The 21868-nt window shown below is 39.4% G+C and overlaps 1 protein-coding gene across 1 annotated transcript in view; it reads right to left on the bottom strand.

Annotated features, from left to right (window-relative positions):
• The window catches only part of VGLL1 (vestigial like family member 1), a 569192-nt gene that overhangs the window by 492414 nt on the left and 54910 nt on the right, over nt 1–21868 (bottom strand). The window contains exon 5 of the mRNA XM_082377969.1: nt 1797–9133. Coding sequence (XP_082234095.1) covers nt 9083–9133 — 51 coding nt within the window. The 3' untranslated portion in view covers nt 1797–9082. The remainder of the gene's footprint in view (nt 1–1796; nt 9134–21868) is intronic.

Here is a 21868-nt window from a genome sequence, read left to right as displayed (position 1 = left end):
GGCCGGAATAGAGTGACCCAAGGGGGAGGGTAGTAGGAGACAAAGTCACAGAGACCACAGGGATGGGGTAGGGGCAGGTGACCCTAGGCCTGAAGAGGCAAAGAGAGGAAACAGCATTACAGGAGCCCCATGAGAGCTGGAACTATGGAGGAAGGACCCTGTGATAGCAGCCTCTGGAGGGTTTTGAGGAGAAAAGAGGAGGAACATGGTCTAACTTAAGCGTTTTAAAGGCTCACTCCAGCTACTGTTTTGAGAATAGACTGTATGAGATTAGAGTAGAAGCAGACAAGTGAGTAAAGGTAGAAACAGAGGTCTGAGGCTGGGGGCACTCCAATGTTTAAAGGTGAGAAGGTGAGGAGGAGCCAGCTAAGGAGACTAAGGCATGGCCAGTGAGGTAGGGAAAAAAAAGCCAAGGGGAGGGGGGCGGAATGCTGATTTGGAAGCTAAGGGAAGAAAGTCTATCAAGGAAGTGGAGTAATTCACTGTGTCAAATGGCACTGATGGGTCAAGGAAGATAAGGCTTGAAAATGATGATTGGATTTGGAAACATTGAGGTCAGTGGGGAATGTGGAGGCCATGGGGGAGCATGGAGGTCATTGATGACCTTGATAGGAATATGGAATGTGGGAGCAAAAGCCTGATCTTGGTGGGTTCAATAGAGAATCATGGCAGAAATTGGAGACTTATTTTTGCAAACACTAGAAAAAGAGAAAAAGAGTAGAATGAGAGGGAAAAATGTAACAAGAACTCCGGCTATAGAGCAGGTAGTTCTTCCCAAAATATGGAACTCAAAAGGTAGGGGATGAAAGGGGGTGGACACCGTTTTATAGGAGACAAAAGAGACAACTAAATGCAATACATGATTCTCGACTGGATATCAGAGTGAAAAGGTAAGAAAAAGTATTATGAGACAATTTAGGAAATCTTAGTTTGGACTGTTTGTTATTAATATTTCATCAATGTTAAATGTTTCAGGTGTGATTATAGCACTGTGCTTATGTAGGAGAATATCTTTGTTCTTAGAAGATTAATACTGATGTATATAAGAGTGAAGTGCTGGTAAAATGTCTGCAATTTACTTTCAAGTGTCCCACAATTTACACCCACACACACCCACACACATAAAGAGATAGAACAAATGTGTCAAAATGTCTTGGGTCATCTGCATCAGAATTCTCTGGGATATTTCTTGAAAATACAGATTTCTGGGATCCTTCAACTCTCTTTCCCTTTTTTCCACTTGCGTATTATTGCAAATATTTGTATATATTTAACTCTTCAAAAGGCCTATAAAGATTTCAAAAATAACACCTAGTAGCTGTAAGGAATAAAAACCCCTCAAACATAAAGAAATACAAAATGAGAACACCTCTATCCTCTCAGCCTCCCCAGAGGTCATACCCACTGTCAATGGCTTCTTGTGTTTTCTTACAGACTTTATTTGTTCACATATACATATCTTTGACTTTCTTTCCTTTTTTTTCTTTTTACACAAATGAGATTATAGTATGCATATTGTTCTGTGTCCCCCTTTTTTCTTCACTTAATATTATATCTCAAGGATCTCTACATGTGTTAAGATAGGCTCAAGGACGTATTGTACCACACAGGGAATATAGCCAATATTTTGTAATAACTGTAAATGGGAAGTAACCTTTAAAAATTGTATTAAAAGAGACTTCCCTGCTGGTCTAGTGGTTAAGACTCCACACTCCTAATGCAGAGCGTCTGGGTTCAATCCCTGGTCAGGGAACTAGATCCCACATGCTGCAACTAAAGATCCCGCATGCCACAACTAAAGATCCTGCATGCTGCAACTAAAGATCCTGCATGCCACAACGAAGATCCCACACGCGGCAATGAAGATCCTGCATACCACAACTAAGATCTGGCACAGCCAAATAAATAAATATATAAATATTTTAAAAAATTGTATTAGAAAAGATTTTTCCATGTGGATACATACAGGTCTACTTCCTGCTTTTTATTGGCTCTTTAGCCAAAAAAAGTCATCCTTTGAAGGATCCACCATAATTTATTTATCCAAATGTCTATTGATAAATTATCAGGAGCGTACAACAATTGTAATTATTTATGCACCTAGCATTAGAGCACCTAAATAAATATATAAGGCAATATTAACAGATCTGAAGGCAGAAACAGACAGCAATATGATAATAGTAGAGGACTTCAATACCCACTTTCAACAATGGATAGGGTATGCAGACAGAAAAACCAATAAGGAGACCTTGGACTTAAACTACACTTTAGACCAGTTGAACCTAACACACATACAGAGCATTCCATCCAAGAGCAGCAGAATACACATTCTTATCAACTGTACATGGAGCATTCTCCAAAAGAGATCATGTTAAGTCATAAAATGTCTTAATGCATTTAAGAAGACTGAAAGCATATCAAGCATCTTTTTGGACTACAATGGTATGAAGTTAGAAATCAATTATAAGAAGAAACCTGGAAGATTCACAAATATGTGGACATTAAACAACTTGCCGTTGAATAACCAATGGGTCAGAGAAGAAATCAAAAGGGAAATAAAAAATATCTTGAGACAAATGAAAATGGAAACACAACTTTCCAAAACTTATGGGATACAGCAAAAACAGTTCTAAAAGGCAATTATAGTGAAAAACACCTACATTAAGAAAAAAAGAAAGATCTCAAATAAACAATCTAACTTTACACCTTGAGGAACTAAAAAAAGAAGAAGAAACTAAGCCCAAATTTATTAGAAGGAAGGAAATAAAAAAGATTAGAGAGGAATTAAATAGAGCCTAAAAAGATAATAGAAAAGATCAATGAAATTAAGAGCTGGCTTTTTGAAAAGAAACAAAATTGACAAACCTTTAGATAGACTAACTAAGGAAAAAAAGACTCAAATAAATAAAATCAGAAATGAAAGAGGAGACAGTACAACTGATAACACAGAAGTACTAAGGATCATAGGAAACTACTATGAACAATTATATACCACAAATTAGATAACCTATAAGAAATGGTTAGACTCCTAGAAATATGCAACCTACCAAGACTAAATCATAAAAAAATAGAAAATCTAAACAGGCCAATTACTAGTGAGGACATTGAATCAGAAAAAAAAAAAAAAAAAAACCTCCCCCAAACAAAAAAGTACAGGACCAGATGGCTTCACTGGTAAATTCTATCAAACATTTAGAAAAGAATTAATACCAATCCTTCTCAAACTCTTCCAAAAAAATTGAAGAGGAGAGAACACTTCCAAATTCATTTTGCAAGGCCAGCATTACCCTGGTACCAAAGCTAGAAAAGGACACTACGAGGTAAAAGATCTGTGCACTGAAAACTTAAGACATTGATGAAAGAAAGATGCTTAATATGCTTTCAGTCTTCTTAAATGTATTAAGACATTTTATGACTTAACATGATCTACTTTTGGAGAATGCTCCATGTACAGTTGATAAGAATGTGTATTCTGCTGCTCTTGGATGGAATGCTCTGTATATATGTGTGTTAGGTTCAACTGATCTAAAGTGTAATTTAAGTCCAAGGAGACACACAAATAAATGGAAAGATATTCCATGTTCTTGGATTGGAAAAATTAATATTGTTAAAATGCCCATACTATCCAAAGCAATCCACAGATTCAATGTAATCCTTATCAAAATTCCAGTGACATTTTTCACAGGAATAGATAAAGCAATCCTAAAATTTATTTGGAACCACAAAAGACCCTGGATATCTAAAGCAATTTTGAGAAAAAAGAAGAGAAGAAAGCTGGCAGCATCATACTTCCTGATTTCAAACTATATTACAAAGCTGTAGTAATCAAAACCATATGATATTGGCATAAAAACAGACACATAGATTAATGGAACAAAATACAAAGCCCAGAAATAAACCCATGCGTGTATGGTCAATTAATTTTTGACAAAGGAGTTAAGAATATACATTGGAGATGGGTTATCTTAAAGAGTCTTTAATAAAGTCCATAAGGCTTGCTGAGGCTTTTTTAAAAACTAGATTCCCTATGAGATAATTAGAGGGTGGCACTTAAGTTTATGTCTAGGTTGACAGATTTTGCAGGGAAGATGAACTTGAGAACAGTGGAGGTCCTGAGAGTGTAAGTACATCGAAATTAGAAAAAAAATAATAAAAAGAATTAGGAAAACTTTGGACTTCAAAGGTCATAGATTACTGAGTCAGACCTGAGATTTCTAAGGAGTTATATACGCAGTTGATATTTGGATTACTTGTTGATAAAGGTAAGTGGAGAATCTAGAGTTGTTTCCAAGTGTAGGTAAGATATAATGAGAGGATGGAGGTGGAAAGTAGGGAGACCCAGAGAAAAGTGGGAAGGTCATATTGGGCCAAGATGGTGGTAATACCCAGCACAACAGATGGTAGGGCAGACTCAAAAAAAAAAAAAAAAAAAAAAGAATATACAATGGGGAAAGGATAATCTCTTCAATAAATGGTGTTGAAAAAACTGGATAGCCACAGGCAAAAGAAAGAAATTGGACCCTTATCTTAAACCACACACAAAAATCAACTCAAAATGGATTAAGGACTTGAACTGAACGTAACACCGGAAACCGTAAAACTCCTAGAAGAAAACCTAGGGGGATATGCTTCTTGGCAATGATATTTTGGATTTGACACCAAAAGCAAAAATAAATAAGGGGGACTACATCAAACTAAAAAGCTTCTCACAGAAAAGGAAACCATCAGTAAAATGAAAGTGCAACCCACAGAATGAGAGAAAATATTTGCAAACTACATATCTAGTAAGGGGTTATATATGCAAGTAACTCGTACAACTCAGTAGCAACCCCCCTCCCCCCCACCACAAATAACCCAATTTTAAAATGGGCAAAGGACCTGAATAGACATTTTCCCAAAGAAGACATACAAATGGCTAACAGGTATGTGAAAAGGTGCTCAACATCACTAATTATCAGGGAAATACAAATCAAAACCACAGTGAGATATCACTTCACATCTGTTAGGATGACTATTACCAAAGAGACAAGAGATAACAAATGTTGGTGAGGTTATGGAGAAAAGGGAACCCTTGTACACTGTTGGTGGGAACGCAAATTGGTATCGCTACTATGGAAAACAGTATGGAGGTATCTGAAGGAAACAAAACCATTATCTAGAAGAGATATCTGTATTCCCATGTTCATTGTGGTATTACGTACAATAGCCAAGGTATTGAAATGACTTAAGTGTCCATCAACAGATGAATGAATACAGAAAAGTGGTATCTATATACAACAGAATATTATTCAGCCTTAAAAAAAGAAGGAAATCTGCCATTTGCAACAACATGGATGAAACTGGAGGGCATTCTGCTAAGTGAAATAAGCCAGAAAGACAAATACTGCATGGTATCACTCATACGTGCAATCTTAAAAATAAAAAAGTTGAACTCATAGAAACAGATAGTAGAATAGTGGTTGCCAGGAGCAGGGAAGTGGGGAAATGGGGAGGGATTGGTAAAAGGGTACAAAATTTCAGTTATAAGATGAATAAGTTCTGAGGATCTAATGTATAACATGGTGACTCTAGTTGATAATACTGTATTGTATAATTGAAATTTGCTAAGAGAGTAGGACTTAAGTTTTCTTGCTCCCCCCAAAAATAAATAAGTGAAATAAAAGTTCACTATGCGAGATGATGGATGTATTAATTAACTTGATTGTCAGACTCCTTTCACAATTTATGTATATCAAATCACCACACTGTACACTTTAAATATATTACAATTTTATTTGTTAATTTAGCTTCAATAGAGCTGGAAAAAGAGAAGCAAACAAATACACACATACACACACAAATGTCTATTGATATTTGCCAGCTCATGCTTTGTAAGAAAAAGCTTAATGAAGCTACATTTTTCCCATACAGCAAATGACAGGGAAAAATAATTGCCCAAAGTGAGAAAGGTAGTAAAAACATATCTGTTTATTTAAAGATCAATGGAAAGGGATAGAATGAGCTACACCCCCTCCCCTGATCTCCATCATTATGTTCATTATGTATGACTGCACTTCAAGGACATTGCAGGCCAATCGGAGTGGAGCCTGGGACTCATTTTGGAGTTCTATTCGTTGTTTGAGGAGGACCGGCCGGGTAAGGAGTGCAGAGTGGAGAAAGGATATTCAGATTTGTGCCACAGTGGGGGAAAATTTTCTCCTCGTTCAATGAAAGAAATAATTACAAACCACCAGCAACAAACAGATCTTCTGAAGACCTTTTTGACTCTGGCTTATTTTTGCACAAATCCTGATCCAACGACTTGTCTGGTGATAAGGACGAAATAAATTTGCAATATCTGTCAGTGCAATTCTTTACCCAGGACTTACTAGGAAACTTTATTTCTTATTTGGTGCCGTGATCTATCTGGTTGGCATATTTGGGAAGAACAAACTGGACATGTTTGGTTTAAAAAAAAAATACTGAGAAGCAATAGAATTTTTCCTCTATACCAGAACCTGAGCAAATCTAAGGATTTCAACAGTTGGTTTCATGTCGTTCAGCTTTCTCCCTGGCATATGGTGAGAGGGTTTTTGTTGTCATGAAGCAAACAAAATAGATAATCCTGAGCAGAAAGAAGAAAATTCTCCAGATCATCTAAGGGACTCAAACTTTCACCATGATCTGATTTTGAATTCCCATTACCCCTACTTTACCTAAGACAAGGGCCTTTGCTGTACTTCTCACCAGGAGCAGCAGTCTCTTTTTTGAGATTTCTATTTCAAAGATGAAATCAGTGGTAAGATGTCTGTGCTCTTTTGGTAGCAGAGTTGTGCAATCTTCCTCAACTCTGCAGCTGGAAAGCTGCGCTGTGAATGAGGTCCTGCAATCTCCCCAGTAGGTCCCTTCAACTGGCCTCAGGGAATTCAGAGGAGCCACAGGATGGGGAAGCCCTGGAATTTGCTCCCTAGTCAGAGAATCCCACGTGAGCTGGTTTTGATCTGCAGGATTGGAAACAGTGGCCATGAGAGTAGATGGACATAAATTCTACTTGAATTGTGTCAATAATTGGTAAAGAGACCGTTCATGGTATTTTCTCACAAGAATCTTTGCCCAAGTTGATGAGATCAGCTATCTTTTCCGTGAAATTGTGATTATCGCCTGCTGATGTTGCTGGAAGCTAGTTGGTATGTTAATATGTGACTTGGCAGAAAGGCAAAGGGGGCGCTTCCCTGGTGGCACAGTGGTTAAGAATCTGCCTGCCAATTCAGGGGACATGGGTTTGAGCCCTGGTCCGGGAAGATCCCACACGCCGCGGAGCAACTAAGCCCGCGAGCCACAACTGCTGAGCCTGCGTGCCACAACTACTGAAGCCTGTGTGCTTAGAGCCCATGCTTCGCAACAAGAGAAGCCACCACAATGAGAAGCCCGAGCACCGCAATGAAGAGTAGCCCCTGCTCGCTGCAACTAGAGAAAGCCCGCGCGCAGCAACGAAGACCCAATGCAGCCAATAAATAAATAAATAAAATTTAAAAAAGAAAAAAGAAAGGCAAGGGGGGCAACACCAAGACATCTCAAGAATGGACTAGTTGATTCCAGGAAGAATCAGGGGCCAATCATTAAAATGATCTTCTAATAGGAAGCTATCAACAAGTTCCCCACTTAGGTATTTTCCAAGAAAAGAGAAGTTACAAATAACAACAAGAAGCATTCCATTCAGATTCTGCTATTGCATACATTCCTTCCAAAACTGGAGTTTTGTTTTTGTTTGTTTTGCCCTAGGAAGAAAAAGTTAAAGGGGAGTCTAGACATCATTCAAACACCCGCCCTAATTCTGCTGGTACTAAATCCTAATATAAGGTGTACTGGGTTAAATAGTGCCCCCCCATTCATGTCCTCTCAGAACTTGACCTTATTTCAAAATAGAGTCTTTGCAGATACAATTAGTTAAGATGAGGTCATACTGGATTAGGGTGGGCCCTAAATCTGAAGTCTGGTGTCCTTATAAGAAGGTTGTGTGAAGACACAGACACACACAGGGAAGAGGGTCGTGTGAAGCTGGAGGCAGAGACTGGAGTGATGCAGCCACAAGCCAAGGACTGCTGGCCACCACCAGGGGCTAGGAAGTGGCCAGGACTGCCAAGGGTTAGCAGCAACTACTAGAAGCTAGGAGACAGCCGTGGACCTGATTCTCCTTCAGCACCTCCAAAAAGGGGCCTACCCTGCTTACACTTTGACTTCAGACTTCTGGCCTCTGGAACTGCAAGAGAATCCATTTCCTTCGTTTCAAGCGCCCCACTTTGTGGTAATTTATTACGGCAACCCTAGGAAATTAATGCATAAGCTGAGATGTTTGGGGAGAATACTACTGCCTGATGAATAAGCCACTTCAACATTCCCCTCCCCCCTTCCTGCACTCATCTGACGACACCTTTTTTTAAAACATAAATTTATTTATTTATTTATTTTTGGCTGCGCTGGGTCTTTGTTGCTGCACGCAGGCTTTCTCTAGTTGCGGCCAGCAGGGGCTACTCTTCCTTGCGGTGCGTGGGCTTCTCATTGCAGTGGCTTCTCTTGTTGCAGAGCACGGTCTCTAGGCTCACGGGCTTCAGTAGTTGTGGCACATGGACTTCAGTAGTTGTGGCTCACAGGCTCTAGAGCACAGGCTCAGTAGTTGTGGCACACGGACTTAGTTGCTCCATGGCATGTGGGATCTTCCCGGACCAGAGCTCGAACCCATGTCGCCTGAATTGGCAGGCAGATTCTTAACCACTGCACCACCAGGGAAGTCCCTGATGATACCTTTGATGACACCTCTACAGACCACCAAGCATTCTTTCTCCATTGAGGAGCCTCCCATGTAGGCAACTTAGGCAATGATTACTCAAGAGATATGGATTCCAATTCCAGCTCCACGGACCAGCTGTGTATCTTCAGGTACAATAAATTACATACCTCCTCTGGGTCCAAGATTTCATCAATCCACCGGGGAGGCTGAACCAACCTGGAGGCTCTTTAAAATTCCTTCATGCTCTCATCCTCTGTGTTTTCACTGGAGGATGTTCATTTCCCCCAACAGAGCGTGTGTATAAACTTCTTGAGGTCAAAGATCTTTGTCTTGTTCATTGCTGTTTCCTCGGTGAATGGTCAGAGCCTGTAACATAGGGAGGGCACAATTAGTCCTTGTGACTGAATGAATAAACGAAGGCACAGTCAGGCCAGACAGGGGGTAACTGGTCCTGATAATTCAGGTACTTTTTTGCCTTTCCTCCTCCCAAGGCTGTTGAGACCAAGGTGAAGTCAAGTGTTCTAGACTGACTATCAAAAGTGTGGACTGATTGGATTCACAAGATAATTACTCACTCTCTACTTCCTTTTGCTTGAGGAGACAGCTGAAGGTACTACATGCACAGGAGTCGGGTACTCAATTTTTTTCCAGCTCAGGAAGTATTTAAAAGGAAAAGAGAGAAAGGTTGAAATGACATTGAATAACTGCATTGGAAAGGGAAAGATAGTCTGCCATATGTCTTTTGGAAAAGCTGTGGGGGGGGGGAAGAAAACACATTTCCTATAAAGATAGGAAAATAAATCTTCTACATATGGACAAAACCCCATAGTGTTATCAAGGATCTGATTTACAGTTTAAATACAGTTTTCATAGTACTGCAACTTTAGAAATGTTACGAAATATTTTGACAAGTATTCAGTGTCTACATTTCCCTGGGGTGAGAGGCTCATGGTAAAATAATGAATGCAAAATAATAAATGAGAATTCCTGCCATAGCACAGATCCCTAAACCATGGGGGGGTGTGTTTTAAGTCACTAAACTGTTACAAGATTAATCTGACAGCTGCTTTTAAAGAAAATATGACAACTGTTGATTTTTTTCAGCACCATACAAAACGTGGTAAAAAATTTTCTGACTGAGATGGACTTGAGGTCAAGTATAATTCACTTAGAAATCTAATAGAAAACAAATCTGTTCTGGATCTATTACGCTACTGCCGTGGACTATTTCCACTGTGTCTTATTACATTCTATGAGCAGCATGAGAACAGGACAACTTCCCACACCCAGATTGATTGAGATCAGATGTTCGGATGGGGGAGGGGGGAGGGGAAAGGCCAGGGAAGGACAAGGCCCTTCATATCCCCTCCCACCCCTAGGACCACCATCCATAAAATTTAGTTTAAAAGGAATATCAAGGTCAGCTTTGATGGAGGAAAGAACTTAAAAAAGCCAGTGTAGTTTGAAGGATGGGGAAGAAGCTTGAGTTGGCCGTGCATACGCTGATTGAGTGTATTTTTGTGATTAAGTGTGGTTTTATTTTGTTTTGTCTTTTAACTGCAGCTAGAGCCTGCTCTTCCATCTCACTGAGAGTTGGCCCAGAGCAACTTACTCATCTGCTGTTAAGGAAATGGAGGCCCAGGTCAGATGCTGTTGGGTACCTGCTCATCGGCCTTCCCAGCTCCACGTCTTCCTGATTGTGTTCAACTTTCAAGCCAAGAGCCCTTGATCTCAGGGAAGATGTCCCCAGCCACTGTCATTACTGGTTCAAGCCAAGCACGGTAAACCCATTTCTCTTATTATGTTATGGGCGGCCATGTGGCCTAGTTTGGGTCCATGAGACAAAGGGGAAGTCCACTGGGGGGTTTTTGGAAAAGGTTTTCCTCTCTGATCAAAGAGAGAGGCATAGAAATAGAAAGTCTCTTCCCTACACCCACTTGCTGCTTTTGGAAGTTGTCAGGTGATGGATTGTGTGATGCTTGGAGCGGCTGAGTGCACTGCTGAGTGGGAGACCGTGCTTACCCACCGAAGGTAGCAGCGTGCAAAGACAGAGAGAAGGGGGTGGGGCTTGAGCTGTGGTCTCTTCACTGGAACTATTTCCAAACTTTTTATTATGTGAGAAAATGAAAAGTATTTGTCGTTTAAACTGGTGTTAGTTACTCTACTCCTTGAAGCCCAAAACTACCTAATTGATACAAGACACAAATAAACTGAATGACATGTCCAAGAGCACTCAGGTCATTGGCGTCAGTGCAAGGGCTAGATCTGGAATGAGTATGGAGTTTGGAATTAAATAGACCCATGCTTTTTTAAAAATTCATTTTATTGAAGTATAGTTGATTTACAATGTTGTGTTGATTTCTGCTGTACAGCAAAATGATTCAGTTGTACGTATATATACATTCTTTTTCCTACTCTTTTCCAATGTGGTTTATCACAGGATATGGAATATAGTTCCCTGTGTTATCCATTGTTTATACATTCTGTATATCACAGTTTGCATCTGCTAATCCCAAACTCCCACTTCATCCCTCCCCCACCCCACCTCCCCCTTGGCCACCACACGTCTGTTCTCTATTAGACCCATGTTTGAATCACTAATTCACTGTGTGCTCTTGGACAAGTTATTTGATCTCTCTGGGCCTGTTTTTTCCCTCTGTAATATGGGACTAACATGAGCATCCACCTCATGGGGTTGTCATGAGGTTTAAATGAGATCATGTAATGTAGCCAACAGTCAACGAATGTCAGCTTGTTCTGCTTCCTCCTTGACACCACATCCAGTGCAATCTTTTTTTTTTAATTAAAAAAAAATATTTATTGTAAGAAACTTAACTTTAAGAACTTTAATGCAGTAAAAATTTTTAAATTGATCTTATTTTTATTTTTTACAAAATGTGTTTGAAATAGTGCAATCTTTCAACCTTGTCTTTTCTTTCCTTTAGAACTATATTAGCAGTTGTATTTTCATGATAAAATATTAGCTGCACACGATCTCACAGTACCTAGAGGATTAATTTTATTTCATTGTAAACATTTTAATATATTTACAATGTGTCTCCTCTTGGAAAGTTCCCCAAACAGTAGACTGCTTAGTACATTAGTATCCAGAAAAGTTACTGCTGAATGCCTATATCTCTTGCTCTGAAAAATAATAGAGACCTCTTGGAATCTGATGCATCATCCTGAAAATCTTTAAGTGCTTCTTAAAAGTAATCCTTAAATCTCTGTTTTTTAATGCTATTTTCAGACACCTATGACAAAAGCAGATGAATATAAAGAGTGGCTCAGTTGTTTCTACCTGTGAATATTGGAGAGAAAAATGATGTCTAAATAAGAGTAATTTGGGCTTCCCTGGTGGTGCAGTGTTTAAGAATCCACCTGCCAATGCAGGGGACACAGATTTGAGCCCTGGTCCAGGAAGATCCCACATGCCGCAGAGCAACTAAGCCCATGGTCCACAACTACTGGGCCTGTGCTCTAAAACTCACAAGCCACAACTACTGAGCCTGCGAGCCACAACTACTGAAACCCATGCGCCTAGAGCCCGTGCTCTGCAGCAAGAGAAGCCACTGCAATGAGAAGCCCGCGCACCACAACAAACAGTAGCCCCGGCTTGCCAAAGCTAGAGAAAGCCCGCGCGCAGCAATGAAGACCCAACACAGCCAAAAATAAAAATAAATAAAATAAATAAATTTTTAAAAATAACAGGAATTTATGAAGTGGCCATAGTGTTTCTACAGAGCAGGTCCTAACAACGTCACATGTGAGCAAATGCACTGTGATCAATTCTTTCCAGTTGTTATCTCATTAAATAGTGCCAACAACCCTATGTGGTGGAATCTTTTATCCCCATTTGAGGGATGAGAAGACTGAGGCTTGAGAAGGTCAGTGATCTGTCCAAGGTCACACAGCTAAAGTGCTACAGCTGGGATTGGACCCAAGTTCTGTCAGATTTGGGAGCCCAGGCTCTTAATTCCTATACTTTACAGGTGCCTAAAATGCCTGCTAAACTTTCCTGAGTTACCACACTTTCTTGAACAACTGTACCTAAACATATGTCAGTTATCCATCATAATACTAGTTAGCATTTATTGAGCACCTACTATATGCCAGGTAAATGATTTCATTACCAGAACAACCCTGAAAGGTATGTATTATTGCTATAATAATAATAATAATAACTTTATTATAATAAGTATTAATATCAATATCAATAGCATCAACATTAATTAATATTAACATTAATGGTAATAGTTATTCATGTTAACATTCATTATTAACAATGCTGATTAATAATATTAGCATTAATTAATAACATTAACATTGATTATGAATTGATGGTATACATTATAAGTTATTAAGAAGATTTATATTATTTATTAATTAATAGTATTATGAATAGATATATTGTTTATTATAATAACTTTACAGATGAGGAGAGTGAGGGGCGGTGGTGGGCTGTGACTTCTCCAGGTTTGCACAATTAGTAATGGGCATTCAGTTCCAACACAGGCCAATTCCAAAGCCTGTGTTCTTTCCACTGTAGTGCGTAGCTTCCTATAGTAAACAAGAGTAACTGCCATAAGGAAGCTGCTGCAAGTTTAAAATGGAAAATATATCTATAGTAATATATTTTAAGTGTCTCAGGGCCTTTACATTTCTTCTGTTACCCAAACAACTAGAAGAGTGCTAGATACCTAATGGGCACTCAATGATTGATTGCTTGGTTGATCAACTGAGAGGTTGATAATCAGCAATGATCTGTTACTTGCACACATGTCCTTCTGAAGAAATATTTAAGGGCCTGACAGTGATGTGAATCTCATCATGAATTCCAAGATATGTGCTATATTTTCACAATGGCTGCAGGACAATTTCACAACAATGACAATGTCATCAGTTCGTGAAAGTCTTAAGGATACAATTGTCAAAAGGAAAGCTGGTCACATCATTTTTTTTTAAGGCTCCATACAGCAGTGGCTTTACAAGAGGAAAAATGAAAAGACTAGAGACTTGATTCTTCATTAGCCCTTCATGCTGAAGTCAAGAAACGGATTTGAATCAAAATAGTTTGTAGAACTAAAATCTTAAGTGTCATGGCCATAACTTTCCAGCAGATATATAACTTGAAATTCTTGACATTTTACATATTCATAAACTTGAAAGGATAGAATGAATGGGGGTAGGAGTTGATGTGTATTTCATGAAGAAAATAAACTTTGGTGTTTTAAGAAAAATGCACTGCAATTTCATTTATATAATTTCAGACTGGGGGCCTGTGGAAAACTAGAGAGAAGGAAAATGGAATCTAGTTTTGGCCCAGTTGCTAACTTACTGTGTGACTTTGGGAGCATTGTCCCTTCCCCTCTCTGGAGTTCCATTTCACCTTCTGTACAATGAAGGTCTGACCTTGTGACCTGTAAAGTCCCTTTCATGTCCAAGTCAGTCCATTCTCTTTCCTTTTACTCTCCACGTCATTACTGCAGGAGGAAGAGTGGACGATCTTGAGAAAAGTCCCTTTGGTAGCAAATATCCTGTCTCATGAACCTGGAGGACATTATGCTAAGTGAACTAAGGCAGTGACAGAAGGACAAATACCACCTGATACCACGTCTATGGGGAATTGAAAATAGTCAAACTCATAGAAGGAGAGAATGGAAGGGTGGTTGCCAGGGGCTGCGAGAATGGAGAAAGGAGGAAATATTAGTCAAAAGGTACTAAGTTTCAGTTATAAGATGAATAAGTCTTAACAGGGAACTATATTCAAAATCCTGAGATAAACCATAATGGAAAGGAATATAAAAAAGAATATATATATATATATATATTATATATATATATATATTATATATATATATATATATATATAACTGAATCACTTTGCTGTACAGCAGAAATGAACACAACACTGTAAATCAACTATACTTCCAAAAAAAAAAAAGATAAGTCCTAGAGGTCTATTGTACAGCATGGTACCTGTAGTTAACAATACTCTATTCTATACTGGAATATTTGCTAAGAGAGTAAATCTTATGTTTAAGTGTTCTTATCACAAAATAATAATAGTGAAGGAGGTGGGAAGAAATTTTGGAGGTGTTGGATATGCTTATGGCAAAGGTTGTAATGATAGTTTCACAGGTGTGTACTTATCTCCAAACTCATCAAGTTGTATATGTTGATATTTAATGTACAGCTTTTTGTATGTCAATCATACCTTAATAAAGTGGTTTAAAAAAAAGAAAATACTCTGTCTTGAGTTGAAAGTACTTGGAGACTATAAGGCTCTTCATTCATTTTTGGAGCTAAAGCATGTTCCATATGTATATTAGTCATGATTCTTGTGGCTGCCAGAGACTTAAACCCAGCTGGATTTTGCTTATGCAAAAAAGGGACACTTATTGGTTAATGTAACGAAGCCATGGGAAAGTCAAGGGCAACTGGAACAAAAGCCTCTGATAACTGACAAGATTCTCTTTCTCTCTCCATTCCCCCTCCCTTTCTTTTTCTGACTCCCATCTCTGCCTTTCTGAGTGTCAGCCTCATACTCTCAGACTAATTCCTTTCACACAGCTGGATACATGGTAGCTGGTCAGATCTGTACTCACACATCCCAGAGTTGATGTCAGAGAGGAATTTCTACTGGCTCTAATGTATTAGAAGTCCCAGGAGAGATTTTGGTTGGCCTAGCTTGGATCAGGCACCTGCATCTTTACCAATCACTGTGTCCAGGCAACAGAGTTTTGCAAGAACATAGCAGTGGTCCTTCAATCGCATGGTGGGAGTGGAGAAAGGAGCACTTTCCAGAAGGGGAGTGCTGCTCTAGGTAGACAAAACACTAGACAGCCGCTGCAGTGAGACTTCATTGTCTTTGATGGAAGACTGCTGAGCACAACCCACAATAACACCAAAAGATTCTATGGCATTTTTATAATCAGGAAATTCTTTGGACTGAATGTTTGTGTCCCTATCAAAATTTGTATGTTGAAATCCTAACCCTTAATGTGATTAGGTCAAGGGGGGTGAAGCCCTCATGAATGGGATTAGTGCCCTTATAAAGAGACCCCATAGAGATCCCTCATTTCCTTCAACCATGTGAGGACACACCTAGAAGACACCATCTGTAAACCAGGAAGTGGGCTCTTACCAGTCATCAAATTTGCTGCTGCCTTGATCTTGGACTTCCCAGCCTCCAGAAGTGTAAGAAATAAATTTCTGTTGTTTATAAGCCGCCTATTCCATGGTAATTTGTTATGGCAGCCAGAACGGACTAAGGAGAGTCTTGGAAAAGCAAATACATTGCTACCTTGAATGTAAAGGACTGAGGGGTTTATTGTGTTTTATCAGTCTCCTTTCTACAATGCAGATATGACTTGTGATTTGGCAAGAAACATCCATCTTCTATAATGTCTCTCAAGGAGTAAGCAACAGAAACTTCATCCATTTTTATTATTCATAACAGTACTTGATACTTACATACTATGGCATTTTCATCAAAGGATCTCAGAACATACAATTAGCAAGTATTAGTCAGTTTTCAGATGGGAAGTCAGAGGTGCTGAGAAGGCAAAGCCAGGCACTGTAAGTCTGCCTGGGATGGTGAACTTCTGGAAAGTACCTTTTCTAACCCTGGCCTACTCAGCCAGTTCAAAGGTGATATGCCCTCCAGTCCAGAAGTGCTATTCCACTCAAAAGTAAAGGAAAGAGGAAGGTAGTGTTTTTATGGAATCAGAGACTCTCAGATATGGCAGAGGACTTGGAGATCAGATACAGCCTAACCTCCCATCTGTGCATATCCTCTTTCTAGATCATCATCCATCATGAGTGACCATGCAATGTCTAGAGGATGAACACTATTTAGCTCACTAAGCAACACATTTTATTATTGGAATGGGAAGGTTATTCTTTACATTGGAATTCATCTTCCCCAGGGCAGTGATTCTTTTTTTAAAACTTCACTCTTGAAGGTATGTTCTGTGACTGACACCTACCTAAGTGTAGGGATTCAGAGGTGAGTAAGCATTGGTCCCTGTCCTCCAGGATCTCGGAGGAAACGGTGGAGGAAACAGACATATCTGTCAGCGTTAGGTGCTTTAGCGAAGGTGTGAACATGGGAGCCCAGAAGCGGATATGCTTCCCAGAGAGGTCAGGGAAGCTCTCCTGGAGGGGCTAACCCCATAGCTGATTTTTGATAAGATGAGTAGGAATCTGCCAGATGAACAAGGGTGGATCCTGGATGAGGCAGAGGTGAGACTGGCATATGCAAAGGCTCAGAGGTGAACAAGAGAATGACCCATGGAGGGCACCACAGGTAGTTCAGTGTGACTGGAGACATGAGGTTTGAGGTTTACGAGGCCAGGCTGCAGAGCTAGGTGGGGCCATATGATGAAGGACCCCCATACCATAGCAAATGTGCCATGTTTTCCCTATTAGCTAGTGGGTCTTAGCCTTTCTACGGTCATCCATTACTGAGAATTGGACCAAAGGCTAGGGGGCCTCTCCCCAGGAAAACGCATTGACACACGCACATGTGTGTGCATGCACACATACACACACACCACATTTCTTATCATTTCACAGATGCCCTAAGGCTCGTCCATGGATGCAGGCATGCATGCATTCATTCATTCAGTATTCATTGTGGGAATTAGAGGCCAGGAACCAAGCCCTGGGTTAGGTACGGGAGCTAGAACAGTATTATGTGTTGAATTGTGTGCTTCTCCCCACCCCACCCCCGACCAAAAAAAGATACACTGAAGTCCTAACCTCCACTAACTCAGAATGTGACCTTATTTGGAAACAGGATCTTTAAAAAGGTAATAGTTAAAATTAAGTTACTAGAGTGGGTCCTAATCCAATATGACAGGTGTCCTTATAAAAGAGGAAAATCTGGACACAGGGAGAATGCCATGTGAACATGAAGGCAGAGATCAAAGTGATGGCTCTACAGTCCGAGGAACACCAAAGATTGCCCATAAACCACCAAAAGCCTGGAACAGATTCGCCCTCACAGCCCACAGAAGAAACTAACCCTGCTCATAACCTTGGAGCTTATACTTTACTGGGGAAGAGAGATCATTGAACAGATACAAAAATGTATGCAGTGCACAGTGAGAGCAAGAGCTCAGGGGGTTATGGGAATACATAGAAGGGGACATAATTTAATACTGGTGGTCAAAGAAGACAACCTAGAAAAAATGTCTTAAAAGATGAGGAGAAGTAAGGCATGCTACAGGGTGATGAGGTGGGAAATGGGTTGTGAAAGGAGAGGATATCCATGAATTCCAGGATCAGAAAGAAGGTCACAATGATTGAACCTAATATGTAAAGAGAAGAAAGTTCAGAAATGAGGACACAGACTTGGGGTCAGATCTTGGAGACTCTTGTAGGCCAACTTAAGGAGCTTGGACTATATTGTAAGGGAAATGGTGAGTCATTGCAGGGTTTTAATCAGGAGAATCAAGATTTAGAAAGATCACTTTGGCTGCAGGGTAGAGAATGGATTTGAGAGCACCCAGAGTGGCAGCCAAGAGACCAAGTTTGGAGGCTGTTACAGTAGTCCACTGAGAAATGATGATGACTTGGACCAAGGTAGTAGTGGTGGAGGTGAAAAGAACTAGATGGATTTGGGATATAATTTTGAGTTAAAGCCAATAGAACCTCCAGGTGGATCTACCCTGCAGGTAGTTGGAAATACCTTCAGAGATCACCTCTCTTTCATGAATCACTCATTTCTCCCTTCCTATTGCATCAGTTCCATAAACATACAAACACATTCTAATAATTCCTATCTTAAAACAAATTCTCTTTTGATGCTATATACTCCTCCAGCTATTCCCTGTTAAAGTAAAATTTTTTTTTCAAAGCAAAATTTTTGCAAAAAAATGTTTGCAAAGAATTGTCTATACTCTCTCCACTTTCTCATTTCCCATTCACTCTTTTTTCTAAAAAATATAGCTTTATTGAAGCTATAATTCACATATCATACAGTTCATCCATTTTAAGTGTACAATTTAATGGTTTTTAGTATAATCATAGAATTGGAACATTTTCATCCTCAAAAACAAACTCTGTACCCTTTTTCTATCACCTCCATATCCCTCATCCTACCACACCTTAAGAAACCACTGATCTACTTTTTGTCTCTGTAGAATTGCCAATTCTAGACATTTCATTTAAATGGAATCATATAATATGTGGTTTTTTGTGACTGGCTTCTTTCATTTAGTGTAATGTTTCAAGGTTCATCCATGTTGTAGCATGTATCAGTACTTCATTCCTTTTTATGGCTGAATAGTATTCCATTGTGCAGACATGCCATATTTTTTTATCCATTCATCTGTTAACCCATTCAATCTTCAATCTTCTCCAGTTGGGCTTTTATTCCCCACCACGCCACTGAAAATACATTTGTCAAAGTCACTAATAAATTCTACATTACTGAACTCCATAGTCATTTTGCTATTTTCATATTATTCAACCTCTTAAACATTCAACATGATTGAACACTTCTTTCTTTTTAATTAATTAATTAATTAATTAATTTTTCTTTTTGGCTGCGTGTGGGCTTTCTCTAGTTGCGGCGAGCAGGGGCTACTCTTCATTGCAGTGCACGGGCTTCTCATTGCGGTGGCTTCTCTTGTTGCGGAGCACGGGTTCTAGGCGCACGGGCTTCAGGAGTTGTGGCACGCGGGCTGGGTAGTTGTGGCTTGTGGGCTCTAGGGCGCAGGCTCAGTTGTTGTGGCACACGGGCTTAGTTGCTCCGTGGCATGTGGGATCTTCCCGGACCAGGGCTCGAACCCATGTCCCCTGCATTGGCAGGCAGATCCTTAACCACTGCGCCACCAGGGAAGTCCCAGAACACTTCTTCTTTTTTGATATAATTTCCTCTCCTAACTTCAGTGAACCGTATTTTTCTACCCAACTGGTTACTTTTTTCAGTTTTGTTGCTACTTTTCCCCCTTTTATCCCACCTTTAAATGTTGGAGTGTTCTAGAGTTTGAAGGTTGGGCTCTTTCATCTGTCTGCACTCTCTAAATGATTTCATTCAGTCCCATGGCTTTATATATTATCCATGCATGCTGATGACTCCCACGTTTTCATCTTCAGTCCAGACCTCTTCTCTGAGCTCCACATTCATATATTTTACCTCTTGCTTAACCACTTCCTTTATATGTCTAAAAGACATTACAAATTTAACATGGCCAGAGTGGAACACTTGATTCCCTATCATCACAAACATGCTTTTCTTACAGTTTTCCCCATCTCAGTAAATGACATCACCGTTCAACAGTTGCTCAAGCAAAAACCTAAGAGTCATTCTTAACCCTTCACATTTTCTTCATCACTTACATCCAAACCAATGGGCTATATGTTTAAGCATGGTCCAGAGAAAATAGTCATCCTTGCTTGGACCACTGTAATAGCATCCTCATTGCTCTCCCTGATTATACTCTTGGCCCCACTTCAATTTATTCTCTACATCACAGCCGGAGTGATCATTCTAAAACGAAAATCTGATCACGTCATTCAAAATCCTTTTAAAGTCCTCCAAAGCCTTATTACCTATCTAAGTGGAATCCCTTGGAATAAAATCCAATGTCCTCACTATAGCCTATAGGGCCCTACAGAAATGACTCCTGTCATTCTCTTTGATCTCTTCCACTATTACTTGCCTCCTTACTCATGCTGCTACACTTCTTTCCTTGTTGTTTCTCAAACACACTTATCATGTTCCCAGCTCAGAGCTTTTGCACTTCTGTTTCCTTTGTCTTGGAGGCTATTCCCCCAGATGTTAGTATAGCTAGATTCTCATTGTATCATCTCAGTTCAAATGTTACCTTCTTTTGAGAAGGCATTCCTTGACTACCCTATCTAAAACTGCACCCACCATTTTGTTTATGACAGGGAGGAAAGTACTTTTTAAAAATGAAAATGGTATGGGAAAGTTATACAGTACTACTTCTCTTAGTCCATCAACGAAACTATCCTATAAAATTCTTAGAGATAATAAAAAAGATTATCCTCTAAAGTTCTTAGTTGAAGTCAAAATGTATTTGTTTACAATAAATATTTCAGATGAACTAGCATCATTTCATGAAGTTGACAGAGAAAACTGTTTCAAAGCAAACTCTGTAAGAAAATCCATTAGTAGGGAAAAGGTATATGCATGCTGTTTAGGAAGGTATAATTTGCAGCATAGACCCATTTTAGGTAGAAAGGATAAAAATGTCAACATCAACCATTGTGAGGACATTCTCTTTAGTCAACACAATTTGCCAAAATAGTAGTAACTATAGTAGTAGAACAGTGGGTTTTGAGCTATGTCTCTGGTCTTGGAAAATTGTAGTTGAATAGAAACCCCTGGGACTTCATAGAAGCTTGCAACACTGCAATCAGGTTCCTTTAGGGGTTTCTAAAATCTTGAAACATGGCCTAAACCCAGAGCAGATGACCACAGGATTATGGCTTCTAAGGGCTCAGAAAACTAATTTTCATTGGAACTAAAGCCCATACATGTAGGCCAAAACCTACACACTAAACTAAGCAGGGCAACTACATGCTAAAATAGAAGGTTTAAATAAAATCAAGAGTCTCCTAACATAATAATCAAAACATACAGGGTACAATTTAAAAAATCACCTGTCATACCAAAACCCAGGAAAACTACAATCTGAATGAAAAAAACAATCAATAGACATTAATACTGAAATGAATCTCATGTTGGAATTATCTGACAAGAATTGTAAACCAGATGTCATAAAAATGCTTCAACAATCTATAACAAATTCTCTTGAAACAAATAAAAAAATTATGAGTCCCAAAAAGAGAGGAAAGAGAGAGTGGGACTGAAAAAAACATTCAAAGTAGTAATGAATGAAAATGCCCCCCAAGTGATAAAAGATATAAACCTACAGATTCAAGAAGCTGAGCCAATCTCAGTTAGGATAAAACCCAAAAAAATCCACACCAAGACACAGCATCACAAAACTTCTAAAAACTTAAGATGACGTCTTGAAAGCAACCAAAGAAGATCACGGGATTATAGGTAATCTTATAGGGGACCACCAATTTAAATCACAGTGGGCTTCTCACATGATA

The sequence above is a fragment of the Balaenoptera borealis genome (genome assembly GCF_965194805.1).
Source record: "Balaenoptera borealis genome assembly, chromosome: X".
NCBI classification, from domain to species: Eukaryota; Metazoa; Chordata; class Mammalia; order Artiodactyla; family Balaenopteridae; genus Balaenoptera; species Balaenoptera borealis.
The sequence above is the reverse complement of the archived record's forward strand: the minus strand, read 5'-3'. Positions and strand labels throughout refer to the sequence as shown.